General features: G+C 38.4%; 1 protein-coding gene across 7 annotated transcripts in view; it reads left to right on the top strand.

Moving 5' to 3' along the window:
• Positions 1 to 18,687, top strand: part of LOC129573597 (maternal protein pumilio-like) — a 190,465-nt gene that overhangs the window by 29,514 nt on the left and 142,264 nt on the right. For all 7 annotated transcript variants that reach the window (XM_055454380.1, XM_055454344.1, XM_055454362.1 and 4 more), the window contains 5 exons: positions 600 to 793; positions 3,492 to 3,627; positions 3,737 to 3,849; positions 9,526 to 9,736; positions 10,741 to 10,830. In XM_055454380.1, coding sequence (XP_055310355.1) covers positions 600 to 793; positions 3,492 to 3,627; positions 3,737 to 3,849; positions 9,526 to 9,736; positions 10,741 to 10,830 — 744 coding nt within the window. The remainder of the gene's footprint in view (positions 1 to 599; positions 794 to 3,491; positions 3,628 to 3,736; positions 3,850 to 9,525; positions 9,737 to 10,740; positions 10,831 to 18,687) is intronic.

Genomic DNA, 18,687 nt, shown 5'->3' with positions numbered 1-18,687 from the left:
GCTAAATGATTGAGGGAATAGTTCTCTCTATCTCTCTCTCTCTCGGTTGTAAACCAAACAGATAATCACATCATAAATCCACTGTGTGTTGATTCCTGCTGTGTGAATCTTTGTTTATGGTTACTTATTCAGCAGCTGCAGCAGCAGTGGCCCAACTAATGCACTGCACTGGATGGCAATTGTTTCAGTGTGTCTCTCGAATCTGTCTGCAAACCGCAACGCCGTTGCCACAATTTACTTAATTGAATTAAATTGATATTGATTGTCAAATGCTTCTATAAAAATACACAACGAACCATTTTGCGCTCGAATATGCGATGGAACTGGACTGGTGAGGGAGCCAAAATGATGCCAAAGTTCATAAAATGCATCCGAAAATTGCAGTGTTGCATACTTTCTGATTAGTCGATCTAAGCGTAGAATCTCGCAAATGGTTTCGGTACAAATTAATCGCTTCCATTTTCGCCAAACGATGATTGATTCAATGTGAACACAATAAACCGAACCATAACTTTAACTCTTGTCAATAAAATAAAATACATTTCAAGTTCTTTGAACCGTTCAATTTCTAATATTTTTTTCTCTGTCCTCTTTTCCAGATAAACACATCGGCAGCAAAGAAACTCTGGGAGAAAGGTGGTGGAGTGTCCGATATGAAGTTGACACCGTTGCAGTTACACGGTGGCCCGGAGCAAGTTTGGCGTGATTCGACCTGGTCAACACAAGGTGAAGCCATTTTAGCACCACCTCGACGCTATCCACATGATTCCAATCCAAGTGCTGGCATTTTAAGGTAAGCCAACTCAACTCGGATTAACGTCCATTTTCAAAAACTTCGCTCACACAAAGTTTATTCTAATTGATGCGAAAGAGCTGCCAAGTCAATTTTGAGTCTTTAATCCATGCCGTCACCTTTGCTCCCATTTCTGCAACACAATAACAACAATGGCAACAGCAACAGCAGCCGTAATAAACACGGGATTTCATAGGTTACAGTGACATGTGTCACTTGAAACTGAAATTTCTAAAGAGAAAAAAATGGCAGTAAGCAGGGAGATGAAACATAAAAACAATAGAAAAGCCGGATATCCGGATCATGGAGCATGAGCATAATTAAATAATTCTCAGTCTTTCTGTATTTGCACACTTTAATTTTGTCTGTTTAGTTTTGTTTTTGTTGATGTTGCTGTTAAATCAAATCTTCTGTACCGTGCGCGAGTGAGCGAGTGAGCGAGAGAGAATGCGCGAAGCCGCTATATGTTTGTTGTCGTCATCGTAGCCATCAGTGTGGTCGTTTGCGCCCATTTACTGTGACACAGTCTTCACATGCAATTGTACTTGTCCATTTGAACGGACGCAATATTTCATAAAATGTGCCACATTTCGTTGACAACGAATGCAGAGGCAGGCAGGAGAGCGAGAGCGACCGAAAGAGAAATGAGAAAAAAACAAACCAATCGCACCGCAAAACGAAAAACAGGGTAATCTTCTTATCAGATGTTTTACGAAGCATTGAAATTGCACATGATATGTTTGCACAGCGGCAGCAGCAGCGGCTAAGAATAACAATGAGAGCGGTAGTGGCAGTGATGCATGTTCCCAATTTGCAATGCCAAAAATAAATATACTTTTTTGTAAAAAAAACGAGCAAAAACAAACGTAAAATGGGTTTAGATTTGTAATATACGATGTCAAGTCAAGAAAAGGAATCGCGTAAATGAAACCAACCGCGCGCACCAGACTCGTGTTCGTCCCAAAAACAAACCGACCAAAAACGAGAAGAATTTGCCATAAAAACGAAAATGAAATCGAAAAAAATAATGGTAGTCAAGAGAGTCCATGATTTTTGGCTGCTTTTTTTCTCTTTCGGTTGTTGTTGTTGTTGTTGTTTTTGCAATCTCATCGGGATCCATGAATATTTAGGCAATGAGCATACATGCACATGTAGCCTCGTGAAATGGAGCAGCAAAATTCAAACATTGGAGAATGAAAGAGAGAGAGAGTCAAACAAACACATAGGCGAGCAAAGTATGAGTATCGTCTCGTGCATGGAACTTTTCATTAAAATTTGGCTAAACGCCAAGCAAACTTGGTAATACAGTTCCGAAAGACTGGATAGATTAAGTTTGTTCACATCGGCCATTTGGGAAGTGACATGGAGACTTCACATCGACTATTCCATCGTCGGCGACTGTTTGTACTCACAACGCCAAAGTTCGGAGTTTGGCACATAAAAGGGAAGAGGAGACGTCTCTTCCAATTTGAAAATTAAAGAAAAAAATACCGACCGGAATATACAATTGGCTGTTTTTGCTCCATGGCTACGACTTTACTTTATTTAAACATCGTTTAGAAGTTTTTCGTGCTAATTTTACTTAAATTTCTCTCTTGCACTCTATCTCTTTCCCTTGCTCACTCCTCGTTCTGAGTCGACAACGGAAAAACGAGCCAAATTACAAAAAGAAAGCCTTATGAATATTCATTTTCCGTTTGTGATGGCATGAAATTCCGTTTTGTATACATACATGTGAACATTTATTTGTGTGCATATCGTTTTCATCGGGCAGCTGCAACGTTGCGCTTCAAACACAAAAAGCGCCATCTGCACATATTTGACTATTCAATGTGAACTAGCTGTCGTCAGTATCGTTGAGTCATCGATGCTCAATTTTGGGTCGTAAACGGTACATTGAAAATTATCATCGATACTGATGACAGCTAGTTCACTTTGAATAGTCAAATATGTGCAGATGGCGCTGTAAAATCGTTCACCACTGACAAACGTCAAATTAGTATGGAAAGATGTCAATGTTGCAGCCTCCCGGTTTTCATGACGTTTCTGTTTTTTGTTTTCATTGACTCTGATTTGTTGTTATTTTGAATATAATGCCCAGTTTATTTGTGCATTGTAGCCCTGTGTCTGCGACGAAAACAGCGGCTGCATCACTAGAACAATGCAAAGAAAAGAATAAAAAGAATGAAACGGTCACATAAAAGCCAGATAAGTGCAAGATAATCCAATGCAATTTGTAATCTAACGCTGGAAAGCGTCTGCTATTTATTTTATTTGGCTTTTTATTAGTTGCAGCGTTGGTCGTTTGTGGATCAGAAACATGGATATTGCTTAAGTGGATCAAAGACGAAGCACACAATGCAGACGAAAATTGAAAATGCTTCGCTTCAAGTGGATGTAGAGGGGCAAACAATAACAATAATAGTGAAAAAGAATCAAGAATTTCTACTGCATATTTATTTTGTTGTTTTTCTGTTGTATACACGCACAACAACAACAACAACAGCAGAAGAAAAACAAGAGAACAGAAAGAAAACTTGAGCGACTTGATTTGAGAATCCCTGCAATGCTCTTGCCCATTGTCTCCATGATAAACTTTTCTGGCGAAGTTTTTGAAATGTTTTCAGCTGTAATAACTTTAATTTCGTTTCATTTTATAAAATGTTGTCTCTTTTGTTCTCCAAATCTATTCATATAGTCCACGTGATTCGACTGGCGGCCTTGGGGTGAAAATGGTCGAATACGTTTTGGGTGGTTCGCCCACGAATAAAGAAAGCCCATTATCAAATATGGAATCTCGTCTGCGTGGCTTGAAATTCGATGAAAATGATAAGGTAAGTGAAAAATAACAGAAAAAAACCCTTTTTTGAAACGTAAACACGTCCGTTGGTTAATTATTCATTAAAAACGACATTTATTGTTCTATTTTCGGTACTCGCACAGACAAACGATGAGAAAGAAAAGCAAAATTCACCATTCGACACAAATGGCCTGAAGAAAGATGAACCAGTTTCAAATGGTGGCATCAACGGCATCGATGATGACAAAGGATTCAAGTAAGCAAAAATTCAATGCTATTCATTCAATAACAAACGCAATTGATATATCAACAAACAATGGTTTGGAGTAGAGCACACACACAGCAGACACGATAATTCTTAATGCAGATAAAATGAAAATCACGCGACGATAAAACAAACACGAGAAATACTCATTCGACATGCATAAGCAAATAGCATCTATTCGCTCGTTTTTTTGTTATCGACTATATCTGTCTCTATCCCGGCTTCTACGCGCATTTTTTCCACACCAACCATTCGCCGTCGGTATTTATTCATGCAAGACCTCTCATTCATACATTGCGATCGTGTTCGCACACCCATACATTGGATGCCGTTTACAGTCAACGATCAAAAGTGAGCGAGCGGGCGAGAGAGACGGAGCAAGAGAGCAAACAGTTTATTGAGCGGCAAAAGAGTTATAAATGTAAATAAATAAGAAAAACCGCATGTTTTTTCTCTCTATACTTAAACAAACGTTTGAAATAGTTAAACTCGCTTGCCTAACTATTTTCAATGTGTTCTAGCGTTGGCAACGCCACTCGCACACCAAGTCACGCCAAATAGATCACAACAATTTTCATGTGATCTGTGTGTATTTGTTTGCTCATGAGCGCAACTTTTATCGGTGTGTATTGTGTGAGCACGCGAGTAAGCAGAGATCACTAGCGACGACTACAACTACGATGAGTGTATGACGAAGTGACGTTCGTTTCGACTTTCGATGATTTTTCCGTGCGCTCGTTTTTGTATTGGCTTCACTCGATTACATCTGCCTCGGCTTCGCTGTTGATGTGTTGTTGTTAATTTTATTACGATTATTATTTTCGTCGTCGTCGTCGTCGCCACCGCTGCTGCCGCTATTACCGTATGCGTTTAGCATTGTTGTGGCATTGACATTAGTTTAACTGACTGGTTTTGTTCAAGGTCTATGCAAAACGATGCTGTACATGAAAGTACGCACACATTACGTACAGGAATTAAATTCGAAGCCGGTCGAATAGACTGAAGAGAGAGAGAGAGATAGAGAACGTGTGTGATAGAGAGTGTGAGTGCACGAGCGCACACGCGTTCCTTCGTATGACCGATCGACGGATGCGATTTGTTTATTGTTTTGTTTTACTGATTCCATTAAATTGTTTTGGTTGTTTGACCGAACGGCATGCTCTCCAACGGCGGGCACTGCACGATCGTTCAGGCACTTGAGAGTTCATTATTGTGCATCGCCCACGATTCATTCGGATGTAATGGGCATCCAATCTGTTGCCTTTTTAAAAGCGGCTTAATCAATGCCGTAATGATTTAAAATGGCCGCATCGTGTTCGCATCCAAAATAAGTTGTTCCGATGGAATTTGCAGCCAGTTCATAAACAATGGAAGATGCTTAATTTTTATCCATGCACCAGAAATAAATATAATTCGTGGCCTTGTTCCGTACAAACCAACGAACTTTAATAATTTTTGCAAAAATTCCACATCATCACTCTAATTATATCGATTGAATTTCTCGTGAGTGATTTCATTGAATAAGAAATCCAATAGCATTAAGATATTGTTTCACTTAATATGAGACTGCCTCATCGCTAGCATATTTTGGGTTTTGCTTCACTTGCGCTGATTTATTGCGTGCAAAAAAAAAGTCTAGATGAAATTGTCGAATTAGCGTTACGCGTGTCAAGCGTGCGTTCTATGCTGGAAAAATACAGCCAATTAAAGCGTCACATTGATTATGTACGGTCGGTCGAAATGAGTCATATAAACAACTTGGCAACGCTATTTTTTCTCTCTTTGCAAATGACATGATGCTTAAAGTGATAAAACAAGCTAAACAGAACGAATTGGACTCGCTGACATTCTTCAAAATATGCGAATATTTCTTCAGATGATGATTGAAATATTCGGCTTAAACTCCGGTACGAACGAATGAATTTCTCTTGTTTTGAGGGATTAACTAGGAATCTCGTTATGACCATTTTCCAAATAAATCATGGTGTTCGTAAACATTTTATGGAATGCTAAGCTCCATGCGAAATGGCAAATCAGCCCAGCGTAGAATGCATTGCAGCCAGCCAGAGCAAGTAAACAAAGAGCGTGTGTGTGTGTGTGTCGCGCGCGCTTTGCCGTTCAACAATTCCCATTCTGAAAGTGTATGTTAGATGTCACACGAATGAAGTACATAAATCGTTTGCGACGTCCGGGTATTAAATGACATGCAAAAGTGCCAAGGCACAAACACTTGGATAATATCAACGTCATTCCAACGTTGAATGGATGTGTTTGAGCATTTGAGAGCAAACGAGAAAGAGAGAGCAAGGAGGGAGGCATAGCGAACAATCACAAAAATCACACAGCGTTCGTTAATTCAAAGTCGATAATATTCACATGTGCATGTCAAAAGCGCGACTAGCTTGAACTTATTTTTTTTTTGTTGTAGCTGTAGCTGTGCATCGATTCCATTGGAGGCGATATGCGAGTACAGAACGTTGCGAAAAGTTAATGACCTTATTAGCTACATCTTTATATGCAGAGAATCTATATGTGATGTGTTTTAGCATTTAGACGGGCTGTCGCACGTCTCTTGATCGCACACACACACACACACACACACACGAGCTAATCCGATCCGATACTGAGTTGACTGTGTAGTGTTACAGGCGCACTGCACTCTGAGTGCCTTCATATGTACTATTTACGTTTAATTATCATTAACAAACTCTAAACCGTGTTTATTTGCACATCGGATGAAGTGCGATGTTCTTTTTTGTCATGTTCCACTTCACGTTTTCATGACGATGCCTAAGCAGAGATGCTTTCTATCTCGCTGTTTTTTCTCTCTATTCTATCTGTTTATATTAAACCTGTAATTAAATTCATTTAATGTGATTTCGTACGGTTACTCAATATTCTTGAGTATTTTCTTCGGGGCTTATGTAATCCGACTTTCTTTGCGTACGATTATCGATGTTCGACATTTTTTTCTCGTTTTCGTTTCACTTTTTATTTCCGTCGCCAATAGAATCTCGATCAATTTCTGGAAAATAAATCACTTTCAATCTTATTTTCGTTTTCTTCATTGATTCGCCAAGCAAATTGACTACATTTTTTGTCGCTTTTTATAGATGTTGAATTAAATTACAAAATGATTTGACAATTTGATGGAATTTTTTTCCGCTCTTTCGATCGCTTTTCATTTTCATTCTTATTCGACGCTAGCATTTCATGTCATTTTTTGAGAAAATGCATTCGATTTATGAGCCGCTGTTGGTTTTGTGCAATGTGAACGATTCGATGTGTGTGTGTGACATACAAATCATGTGCACGAAATCAAACTCATAAATCACAATCCCATTCACATATTCGCATTCAAGATATTAAAATGTTTTTTTCTACTAAATAACCAAGCCCTAAATCGAGTCACCGTGTGTGTGCGCGCTGCAACGAAGGCACAAAGCAACATCGACATATTCATGAAAGCGATTAAGTCATATTTTTTTCGTTCGCCCGAAGAAAACAGTTTTTTTTTGTGCGCTACCATAAACGATCGTTACTACATATACCGAGGTGCTTTGTAATATGCATAGATACATCCGTACTCTTGAGTGACTCGGGAGCAAAAAGAAGAAGAAGAAGGAGAAGGAGAAGCTGAGTGGCAACGTTTAAAGTGCTGTAAAACTGCGAACTCAGCAACAAAAATAATAATCTTTCGTCTCATAATAGATTTTTGCATGACGTGTAAGGTTTTTTTTTTCTCTGCTGCCACCTTATCGATTCAATTTTTACCACGATTCGCTCAGCATACTTGCCAGCACACTTTTCCCCATGCCGCAATAGACAAATGAATTGTTGTTGAATTTTTTTCCCTATTCTTTTTCCTCTGCTCATGCTGCTGTCGTCGTATTCTCTGAACAGTTCCCTCTGCATTATTCGCATGCTTTTTACGTTCAACATTGGGTGATCTGTTTTCTCCAAGCATTTTGTGTACGACGATTTAATCGGTAGTGAAATTAACACCTCATTCAAATGTGGTTTCAATTGGACTTGAGCGAAATCAACGCTGTGCAAATATGCTAATTGGATTCAATCCGCGCAAATAACATAAATTTTCTCTATCTTGAGCCCACTCTCTCTCTCTCTCTCTCTCGGGTCGTGTCGACTGATGGCTGGAAAAACAAGAGAGAGAGAGAAAGAAAAATCCCAATTGCATGTGAATGAAATACACACATACAAGAAAAGCAAACAAACAAATGCCCTACACAGTGAATGCTTAGCAGTGACGATGAGCCAAAGCGGCTGACAGTAGCTCACTCGTCTCTCCATCATGCTAAAACCAGAAAATGCATATACACACAATTCGCATTTTCTTTTCTTAGAATAAACAAAATGCAAATTACAGTTGTCCCCATGCAATTTGCACTGGCGACGCTTCCATTCCAAATGGGTGCAATGCGCTCAATACAAATACTTATTCATCCATGTTTGCACAAAGCCGATGTGACAACTATGTGGAAAATAACTTTTCCACCCAGAATAGAACGGAATAACAGGGCACACAGTACAGCACAGCATAGCACAGTACAAGAGAAAACGCGCAAATAAAAACGACAACAACGAAATTACGGCTATATGCATCTTGATAGCTGTAAGTGAAAACTCGAGACGCAATGGTTTGAAACTTGGTGTAATAGTCTCGTTGGCTTGTGTTCATTACATTCGATCAAAATACCAAGCCCGGCAAAGCAATAAACGAGCGCATAAGCAAAGAGACTGAGGATTTATTAACTGCTTTTCATCCATTTTGCCAAAGATTCTAATTGCCAAATGTTTGTTAATTTAAAATATTGAAAATTAGCATCTTCACTGGTAAAATATTTGGCTTTAACGGAAAAAAAATATTAACTTTCCTTTTGGACTCAATGAATGCATCCCATTTCATGTTATGTTATACATTGATTTATGTGCGAGAGAAAATGAATAAAAAATAAAAGTATACGTAATTCCATACATGGAGTATGAACTTCATTCGATGAAGTTGATGTGCTTTGCAAAGCTCATTCACAATGGTATTCACAATCGAGCACAAAAGCTTTGGCCATGAGCCCGAGCAGATGTGTTTCACCAATAAATCGCTAGATGTCGTTCGACGTGGTGTGTGCATGGGCTAAGCAACAAACAGTTCGACTTTTGCTCTGAATAAACATGCTGCGTTCTCCACAACGAAAATAACAATAACATAAATGTGGTGTCATGTGTAAACAAAGAATTTTTCGGTTATTCAAATGAAGAGATGACGTGTGGTTTTATTCTATTCTACCAGAAAACGTAAACAATATAATAATTCCCATGGAGCAAACGGGTATCTATTGTATACGTAGAATGTGAATATTTGCGATTGTCCTTAATTAAGTTTTAGCTTAAATAGGCAAAAATGAAGTCGATGTTGAATAGTTGCGTTGTTGTTTGTCTAAAATAGACAAGGTTTATTATTAATAACGAACAAGAGATAGCGCTGGTAATTACAGTCTACATTTCAACTAAACCAGACGTGTTTTATTTACTTGCTCTACCACTTGATTGCAGCCGTTAACATTGTTGTTGTTGTTGTTGTTGTTGTTGTTGTTGTTGTTTTTTTGCACAATAAAATGCTCAATGTTCAATGATTCATATCTTTTTCAGCCGTACACCTGGTTCACGTCAACCATCACCAGCCGATGAAACAATATCTCGCAATCCACAAATGCTGCTCGATCCGACCACAAACAATTTCCATCAGCAACACTTTCAGCACATGCTGAATACGAACACCAACATGGACATGCCGTATCATCCACCACTTCATCATCAGATGCAAGGACCAGTTATGAATGGTGGCCTCCAAGTGCCGCAGGTATAATTTATCATATTTTCACTCGTAATTTACACATGATCACTAGCCTGCCAGACAGGTTACGCATTTCTTTCGCTCTGGCTCTCTCTTCCTCTCTTTCCCATTTCACCAGCAATGTTGGTCGAATACCATACTAGCAAGTGCGACCAACACCAACAGCAAGTAACTCTTTTCGTCTCCCTCCCCAAAAGGAAAATTCTATTTCACTTTTTGGAAATGCGAATCCTTCCTGTCAGATTCCGTATCGGATAATAAATCATTACAACCGTCTGCGGGTTGATATTTTCCTGAGCTAGCATTACCCAGTGGTTTAAAGAAAAATAGGATTACTCTATTTTATATTCTGCCAAGCATTTAGTTTAAACACAGAGATTTGACCATTTCCCTCGCCGGTCATGTAAATAAATGACTTTGCGTTTGGAGTGCCATTTCATTTTCTCCGGTTGTGGCTTTTGAGTACAATTCCACGTGCGTCATATTCTATCGATCGGCCATCGTCATCCGGGATAATAATTCGTTTGGTGTTCAACTAAGTGCAAAAAGGCAATGCAATTACAAATGATTGGATTGTTCAAATGGATAATTACAGTTTCTAATTGAAACCTATGCGGACGGCACATGCTTAGGCTCACACACACACACATATTCGTGTGGCTGTATTAATTAGCGAACGGTCTCACTTGATAGTGGCTAAATGAATCAATGTTTGGTTAATCTTTTTAATCGCATTTTCATTCGATGTTCATCCCCTTCAACCCGACGAGTACAACAATCTGCTCCGCAATTAGCATGGATCGATACAAACTCGACCGCAATTATTGCTATCGCAACGCTCTGGCAAAATGTTGAACTTTGTTAATAATACAAATTGACGAATATTGATGCCATTGCGGTGTGGGAGAGAGGGGAAGAGAGAGGCCGACCGCCCAATTTGCAAGGCACGGCATTGCTATCCGAAGAAAATTCACACGAAATTCATATTCCTCCTTCACCCACACACACAGAATTCGCAAATGGTGAACCAACCGCAAGGACACAACTCGATGGACTCATCGGCCGCTTTATTGCAGCAACAGCACAATTTTGATGTACAGGTAAGTGGTTTTCTACATTCTCACACATTTCATGCCCAACAGCAATGGGAATTTTGATCAAACAAGTCGCACCGAGTCACACACAATCTATTATTATCTCGACGCAAGTGTAACAAACCGTTTTTCTCTCCTGGCTGTATGAGAATCACGTGCGTCTTCACAAAAGTATTCCATGCTGTGCTGTGCCGTTAGCGAATAAATTAAAAATAATCAAGTTTGAGTCACAAGCGTAAAACAAAACAAACATTCGATCGACACATACACACACACACACACACACACACGATTTCACTTATTTGACTTCCATTTTCCACGGAAATAAGTGACTTTTCGGGTCGTGAAACTTGCGTTTCACTTTTGGAGTTGTTTTGTTCTCGTTTTCCGGCAACCGTTCGATTGTTTACTCAATTATGCCGTTCCCCAATTCGCACAAAATGTTTATCTTGTGTTTTATTTTCGTTATTTTTTCTCTCTCTCTCGTCAGCTCATCTATCGTCAGCTAGTATATAGTATCACGTTAGTGGCGTTCGTCATTCACAAGCTTTGATTTGTTTGAATTTCATTATATTCTTGCTTATGCTAATGTTAGTTCTGCCGTTCTTATGGCTGATAGAATAAAAAAATGCCGAAATCACTTTTTATTACAACGAGAAAGCGAAAATGTTGGCAAAATGAGAGTGATTTATGCGTTAATTCATCAATTTTCTCTTACACAACTCGCTTCACAGCTGACTCGTTGAAAATGAGAATTGTCCCTTGATTCAAATTTGTCTACACGCTGCGAAGCGGAAGCGATAGACTCTCAACGGGACGAAATTAGTTCATGTCCATCACAATTTTTCATTTAACATTTCTTTTATCTTTGCTGCCTTGTATTCCACTACGATTTACTCCTAGATCAAATATTAGGAAACTATTTGCCGTTGCCATTGCTGCTGTGACTACTGATGTTCCATCCGCCAGTATCACTGGGGCAACGCTCTACATTCCAAGTGTTGGCGTTTTTTACAATTTGCAATGTCGATTCGACACAGAAATAGCAATATTTATTGTTCGCCGACCGAAAGAAACAATAAAACAAATAAAAAGAATTACATTGGTAATCCCGAACTTTTCCGTACCGTTGGCCTGCGTTGTCCGTAGGTACTTTAAGTTATTTTTTGTGAATTTTCTTGAAATAAAGGCAGTGAAAATATAATAAAGAAAATAAATTAAAAAATCGGTCACTTCAACTAAAACTTCGACAATTTTGTATGAGAGGTACACGTAAACCGATTCTGATTAGCTTCAAACTTTCTGAGGTTTCATTTTTTGGAGAAAAAATAAGATTCTGAAAGTTTCATGTTGATCGCATTTGCAGAAGTTTGATTTTTTGTCCTCAATTTTTGTCGAAATTTTCTTGGAAAAAATTGAGGGCCAAAAACCAAACTTCTGCAAATGCGATCAACATGAAACTTTCAGAATCTTATTTTTTCTCCAAAAAATGAAACCTCAGAAAGTTTGAAGCCAATCAGAATCGATAAGCGGGTACCTCCCATATAAAATGGTCCAAAAATCGGTAATTTTAGTCAAAATTTCAAAAAAATTGTATGGGATACCGTAAATCGATTTCGATTGATTTCAGAATCTTTTTTTTCTTGAAAAAATGAAATTCCAGAAAATTTGAAGCCAACCGGAGTCGATTTACGGGTACCTCCCATACAAAAGTGTCAATTTTTTGAGGTTTTTCTTAGGGCAAGTACCCCGAGATCAAATCGAAAATGGCTCATCTTCGAACTTAAACTAAGTTTTTCGGATACAAAACTTTTGGGACTTTCAGATTTGGATTATCTCAATTATTTTTTGAGTTATCGTGTTAACAAACACCAACGACAACGACGACAATGACGACGGTACACGAACGGAAAAGTGTCTCAAAAAGTGGTTTTCTACGCGTTTCATGAGTTTTTATGATGATCTAAGCTAATATATACTAATGATACTTTCTCTTGACACGATGTGTACGGAAAAGTAAAACAGAAGCAGCAACAAAGTATGCAAAAATACACCAAGCAACGAAGGCCATTTGTCACCATAATTCATGCCCAATTCCATTATTTATTATGCATTCAAACCAATCTGTTTCTTTTTATGAGCAGTCTCAATTCGATCTTGGTATGGAAATCTTGACGAATTCGTTTATATTTTTGCTACTCACAAAATGGAAGTGTGGCTAATCCGGACCACTCACTATTTTACACTTGAATCAATATGTTAATGCTCTGATCCATTACATTATACGTGATTTTTGTCTGTTCACTTATCCATTCCATTATCGAAGTCCATGTCACATATAGAAAACCGTTGTCAATTTCATGAAAACCCAGTCTCGGACAGAAATTCGAGTGAGTTTTCCATTTCGCTTCGATTTGGTGTCAATAGTGCAATTTCTGTTGTCTTTTCAATATGGCTTATTTCAGTTGATTTTTTCATTTTCCATTTATTTCTCTATGTTGGTTAGAAAAATAGAAACATCTGGTGTGTCATGGCCTATGTTGGAAAATGTGACAATTTCAATTTGCCACACATTTCTGTTCGGTTGTCTGAGCTTGACTTATTTTTAGTATGAAGAAAAAAAACGAGCGCACATAAAACCTCATTAGATCTTAGATGAGATGGTCATTTTTTGTGAAAATACCTTCAATAACGCCAATAGCTCGTAAAAAGGTGATTTCTCTTTATCACCACCACCATCGGATGAATGGGACTTCACTCGTAATCCGTAGCTTTCATTCAAGATTTCCGTCTTCATTTATTTAATCTTACATTGAAACTGAGAGCAATATCTCATTTTTCAATAATGATCCTTTCAATAAAGCGCTAATAATGTAGCTGCCATTCATCAATTGGCAACATTGCTAATGAGCTAAGGATGTGGACGTTTCACATGAATTGATGACACACATTTGACATTTGTTCGCCTCCGACTGGCTCAAAAGATTAAAGGATTCCGATTTTCGCACTACGAACTCACTAATTGAATTTTGCGTTAAAAATGATAGAAATGGATGAGATAATACACTTTAATGCGAAATTGAAATGGATTCCTCAAATTCCGGCCGCAAACTAGTTGTGAAAGAAAATGGTGCGATAGAAAATGAAAAGGAAATGAAAAGTCAGCATCAATTTATTAATTTAATATTGTGTCACATGGTTTTCATCGAACGATGATTGAAATGAGTTGCGAGAGAAAAGATTCAACGTGAGTTATATATTCGTCAGTTGCATTGATAGAGTTGATGAGCCCACACTTTGAACAGTGTGTATAAAAATAATAGAAGCCAACGTTGATACGCGCATTCTAGCGCATTCCAATGGAGAATGTGCCTGTATATTGTGCGCCAGCGATCAGTGTATGTCATTCACGCAGTGAGACAATTTCGAAATGAACTTTTCGGATTGCGAGACTATTTTTAAAAACACATTAGAATGTTGATGGCTCGGACAGGTCTCTCGCGTCACTTTGCCTGCAAGCAATTCCATTGAGCAAGGGGAAAAAAGAGACAGAGCCGAAACGGTGTCACATGTCAAAACAAAACGGATTTTTTTCTTTCGCGTTCCTCATTTTGTCTAGGCACGACGAGCGGCGAGCCAGCAAAACAACAATTTCACTCGTCCGGCACACAATTTTAACACTTTTCCGAAAACACAACTGATTTCAGAGCGTTCGAGCATCGATCATCACGGCAAAAACACATGTGTGTCACGGTTTGCATACCAAACAATCGAAAAACAACAACACCGTCCAATTGAAATAGCCGCACTCACGTAGACTAGAGGCTAACTAATTAGTTGTTGTGAAAATGCGCTGTGAAAATGACTGAAGTCCGAAATCATTATTATCGGTGGATGCGCAGGCACGCATCGGTGCGACACAAAGAATTAGTCGCGACCGGCCGTAAATCAAACCGAATATGAAACGATTGAAATAGATTGAAATACGGCGAAAAATAAAAGCGCATCAATTTTTAATTCGCTCATTCTCTGGTGAAAATGATGATTCGCTTGATTATTTTGTTTGGCCGTATCATTTGGTTTTTGTGAGAATCACCAACCGAGCGAATCGCAACCGGTGGAAGTGAGGTGAATAATTTATTCAATGTGAATGTGTTTTCTCCTCTTACCCAAGAGAAAGAGAGTAGTCTATGAGCTGCGTTCATGAAAATTATGCTGCTATGTGCATAATGACCGTGTTTCACGATCAACGATCAAAAACCGAGCATTCCGATTGAATTGCAATTGAAGCGTGTGTGTGTGCACTGTGCACGCCGTGCACTGCACGGCACATGCAAAGTGTAAAGCCGAAATAGAGAAGAAACCAAAACGCAATCCGATGCCGATTTAGAAACGGTCATGGTCACATATTTATGGTGAAAATAAATTAACTGAATGAATGAATGAATGCAGTGTTGTGTTGTGTTGTTTAGGGCTCGTTTGTTTCTGTTTTGTTCGTTTTTTTGTTGTTGTTGTTGATGTTGCTCTCCGGTTGTGTTTCGACCATAAAAGGGTAATATTCTGTCTATAAATCTCTTGCTCGGAAAGCAGATTGGAAATTGAATTCGAAATCAGTTGTGTTTTTCTTTTGCATGCAATCGCAGTGAGTGAGCCTTTAGCTTGCACTCCGATTATTGTGCACGTTCGTTACCTAATTATGAATGCGTAATGCTCGTCGCACATACTCTTCATCGTTGAGAAAGCACCAAATGCTTGCCTGGTCCTATGCATGAACGCATCACTTGTGTTCTAGGCATTTAAGTAACACCTCATTTTTCCTTAACCGAACGAACGCTGTGGTGTGTGTATGTTTCACTTTTTCTCTCCACTTCTATCTTTTTTTCGTTTCGCTCTTTATTCCTTTTGATCGAAATGTGTTTTATTTTTTTTTCGTTTTTGAATGGCATGTTGTTGAACGCATCGTTGGCATTGTGAAGATGTTGCTGCGCTTGGGTTATTTTGTTCTTCTTACCTCGTTATTCAGTTTTGAACGCCATCGAAAACGGAAATCTTTCCGAGGAAAAAAAAAGAAGCAACAATGTGCATTTATTGGCATTTAAATGAATCCAGCGTGTGGTGTGAGTCTCATTTACTTTCGAAATGGATTTCATCGAATAAATGCGCATCCGAAAATGAAATAAGCAACGTTGAAGCCATTTGAAATGCAAGCCAGTATGTATAGTAGTAGGAAAAGGAGCGCATGCAATATCACGCAAACACGAACACCAATCCTTCACCGGGCACGGAATCATTCGTCTTGGTGGAAAATCATTGCAGCGTAAACATTTAATAAACGCATAAATTACTGGCCACTGACATCAGTATATAAACTGACTGCAGCACTCCATCTTTGTGTGACGGGATATTCATGGACGTGTGTTGTTGTCGGCGGCACATTTGCATACGCTATTGTACCCCACATATCTAAGCAAGGTCAATGTGAATTAGATGGCTGCTCTATCATTTGGACTTTCTCACTTTAGAACCAACAATTTATCATATGATGAGCAAAGGCAAACTATTAGTTCTTGAAAAACCATTCAAAGGAGAAAGTAGATTAGAGTCAATCAAACCATTTAATGCCGAAATCGATGAATTTGCGATAATCTGCCATATGAAGATATCTTATGGTCAACACCAACACCCAATTATCAACATCAATTGCTCGTAAGTCATATCGTTCCATTTGCTCTCAATTGAATTTAACACGATGATTCAATATATCAATGTACCAGATATGCATTCACCAAAAGTTATCAAGAGTATTCATCAATTTTCGGAATCTCAATCATTGATGCAATCCAAGAAAAATTGAATGCTGAACATCAACTTCGCAATGGATGTTTGAATATGTCAATTAGAAATTTCTATTTATTTTTCAATGTAATCAAACGAACCATTTTCGTATTGAATCCAGCTGTACTACATTATGCTCAAGGGTTGTTCGATTACATTCGGCAATTCCCACGTAATGATTTATTTTGATATCAAATCGTTGCCAAGCAAATAATGTCAAAAGCAAGTTTATGTATTTGAACGCCATTTCAAAACCAGAACATATCGATTAGCTGTTTTAGCGCGTACATGTTTATGAATTGTGTCTACCAATAACATATAAGTAATTACGAAATCATTTGATGCAATTGATTCAGAACTAAATGCCATGCAAATTTCGGCTATGAAATGTACATTTAGTTGGTTGTATATTTAATGGACTCGAACTGAAAAACAAGCATTTGCCATGGATTTATCGAAAATGCCTTCAATTAAATGCCGAGGATTATACTTTATTGGAGCCGCCCAGTTCATTATTTATTTACACGGCAGCGACTTTCCATTAGCAATAAAATACCATTCGCAGTCATTCAAACTGGATTTGGTTTTTAGCATCAAAATGGGGGAGAGAAAAAACTCATCCGAATGCGGCCAACAATGAAATATAGATTTTGGCCTCGAAAATCGTTTTCAAGTGGATTTGGCCTGCGGAATTAGCGCAGTTTGTGTAATTCAACAATAATAACATAGTATATATGTGTTGATGCTGGGCTGACATAGAGATTTCGATGGAGCTCATGTCGCGGACCGGATGTTGAGCAATGCAATCACGTGCAACCACAAACATACGAGTACAAACTTGCTAATTCGATATTAAACATCGTCATCCGGTCTTTACATCATATCTCTTCAGTCGTTCAATGTACTAAACGTAAATACACAGACAATTCATATCAATTCGCTCGCTTGTTCGCAATTGAAAGTTAGACAAAGTTTGGCTTTAGTGTTTGCATACCGATGTGATTGCGAGATGTGATGTGAAAATCGATATCATGTTGATTTGCACAAGGTTTGTTTCGACATTTAATATTTATTCAAATCGAATTCCAAATTCTGTTCCAATGCAAAGTGCTTTGTCGTGTTACATGTTCGACAACTTTATCAAATGTTTGTTTTCATCTTTTATTTTGGCAAATAGTTTTCACATTGATAGAACTATTCGTTCTCTCTGGGGCAAAGGAATTAAGATTTTATGTTTAAATCACGTACACACCGTCGCTTCCCATGGACAGATCAAGTATTTCCCAAAAAAGCATTTTCATTTAGCTTTGGGGCTGCATCGACTAGCTGCTAGAGGTTTTAGAACATTTACTTTTGTTGAGACGAAGCAAGTAATCTTTGGCCAAGGGCATTCCGTGATGCACATCCACAAGCAAATGAGCAACAATTCCAAGCACTTGTGACCAATGGAGGATTTGACGTCATTCCAGTTTCGGAGCACAGTGCAAGATTTGCTCAAAATTTTTGGTTCTGACATTATATTCGGATGCTTCGAATATATGCATAAACTTGTAAATCGGGCGATTTAAAAACAAACGCTACACGTGTCAGACCAACAAAAACAACTCAATCCGAGCATTCTTTCTATGCAATGGTGTACCGAGCAAGCTGATATAATACTCTCGATCTCGTTCAACAATGTTTTATGAAGTTTTCACTAAAAAGAATATACAGCGAGTCATAAAGCTAAAAGTCTTCGTTTGACATTTGACTTTGGATGCAGTCGCAGCAGTAGCAGCAGCAGCTTTTTTTCAACCAGATGACCTCAATTCGAAAGCATTTTTTTTCCTATCCCTCTCTCTTTATCTCTCACACTCCAATCTCTCGTTCACTTTTTCCCTTCGTTTTGACGCTTTGAATTTTTATTATCCAAGGAAATGGCATCGGACTAAATTTCCGTTCCAATTTTGACATGCAAATAGATGAACATCACGAGAGAGAGAGAGAGAGAGAGAGAGAGAGAGAGAGAGAGAGAGAGAGAGAGAGAGA

This window comes from Sitodiplosis mosellana, unplaced genomic scaffold (genome assembly GCF_009176505.1).
Source record: "Sitodiplosis mosellana isolate CC-2019 unplaced genomic scaffold, AAFC_SMos_1.0 Smas_scaffold_1, whole genome shotgun sequence".
Classification (NCBI taxonomy): Eukaryota; Metazoa; Arthropoda; class Insecta; order Diptera; family Cecidomyiidae; genus Sitodiplosis; species Sitodiplosis mosellana.
The sequence above is the reverse complement of the archived record's forward strand: the minus strand, read 5'-3'. Positions and strand labels throughout refer to the sequence as shown.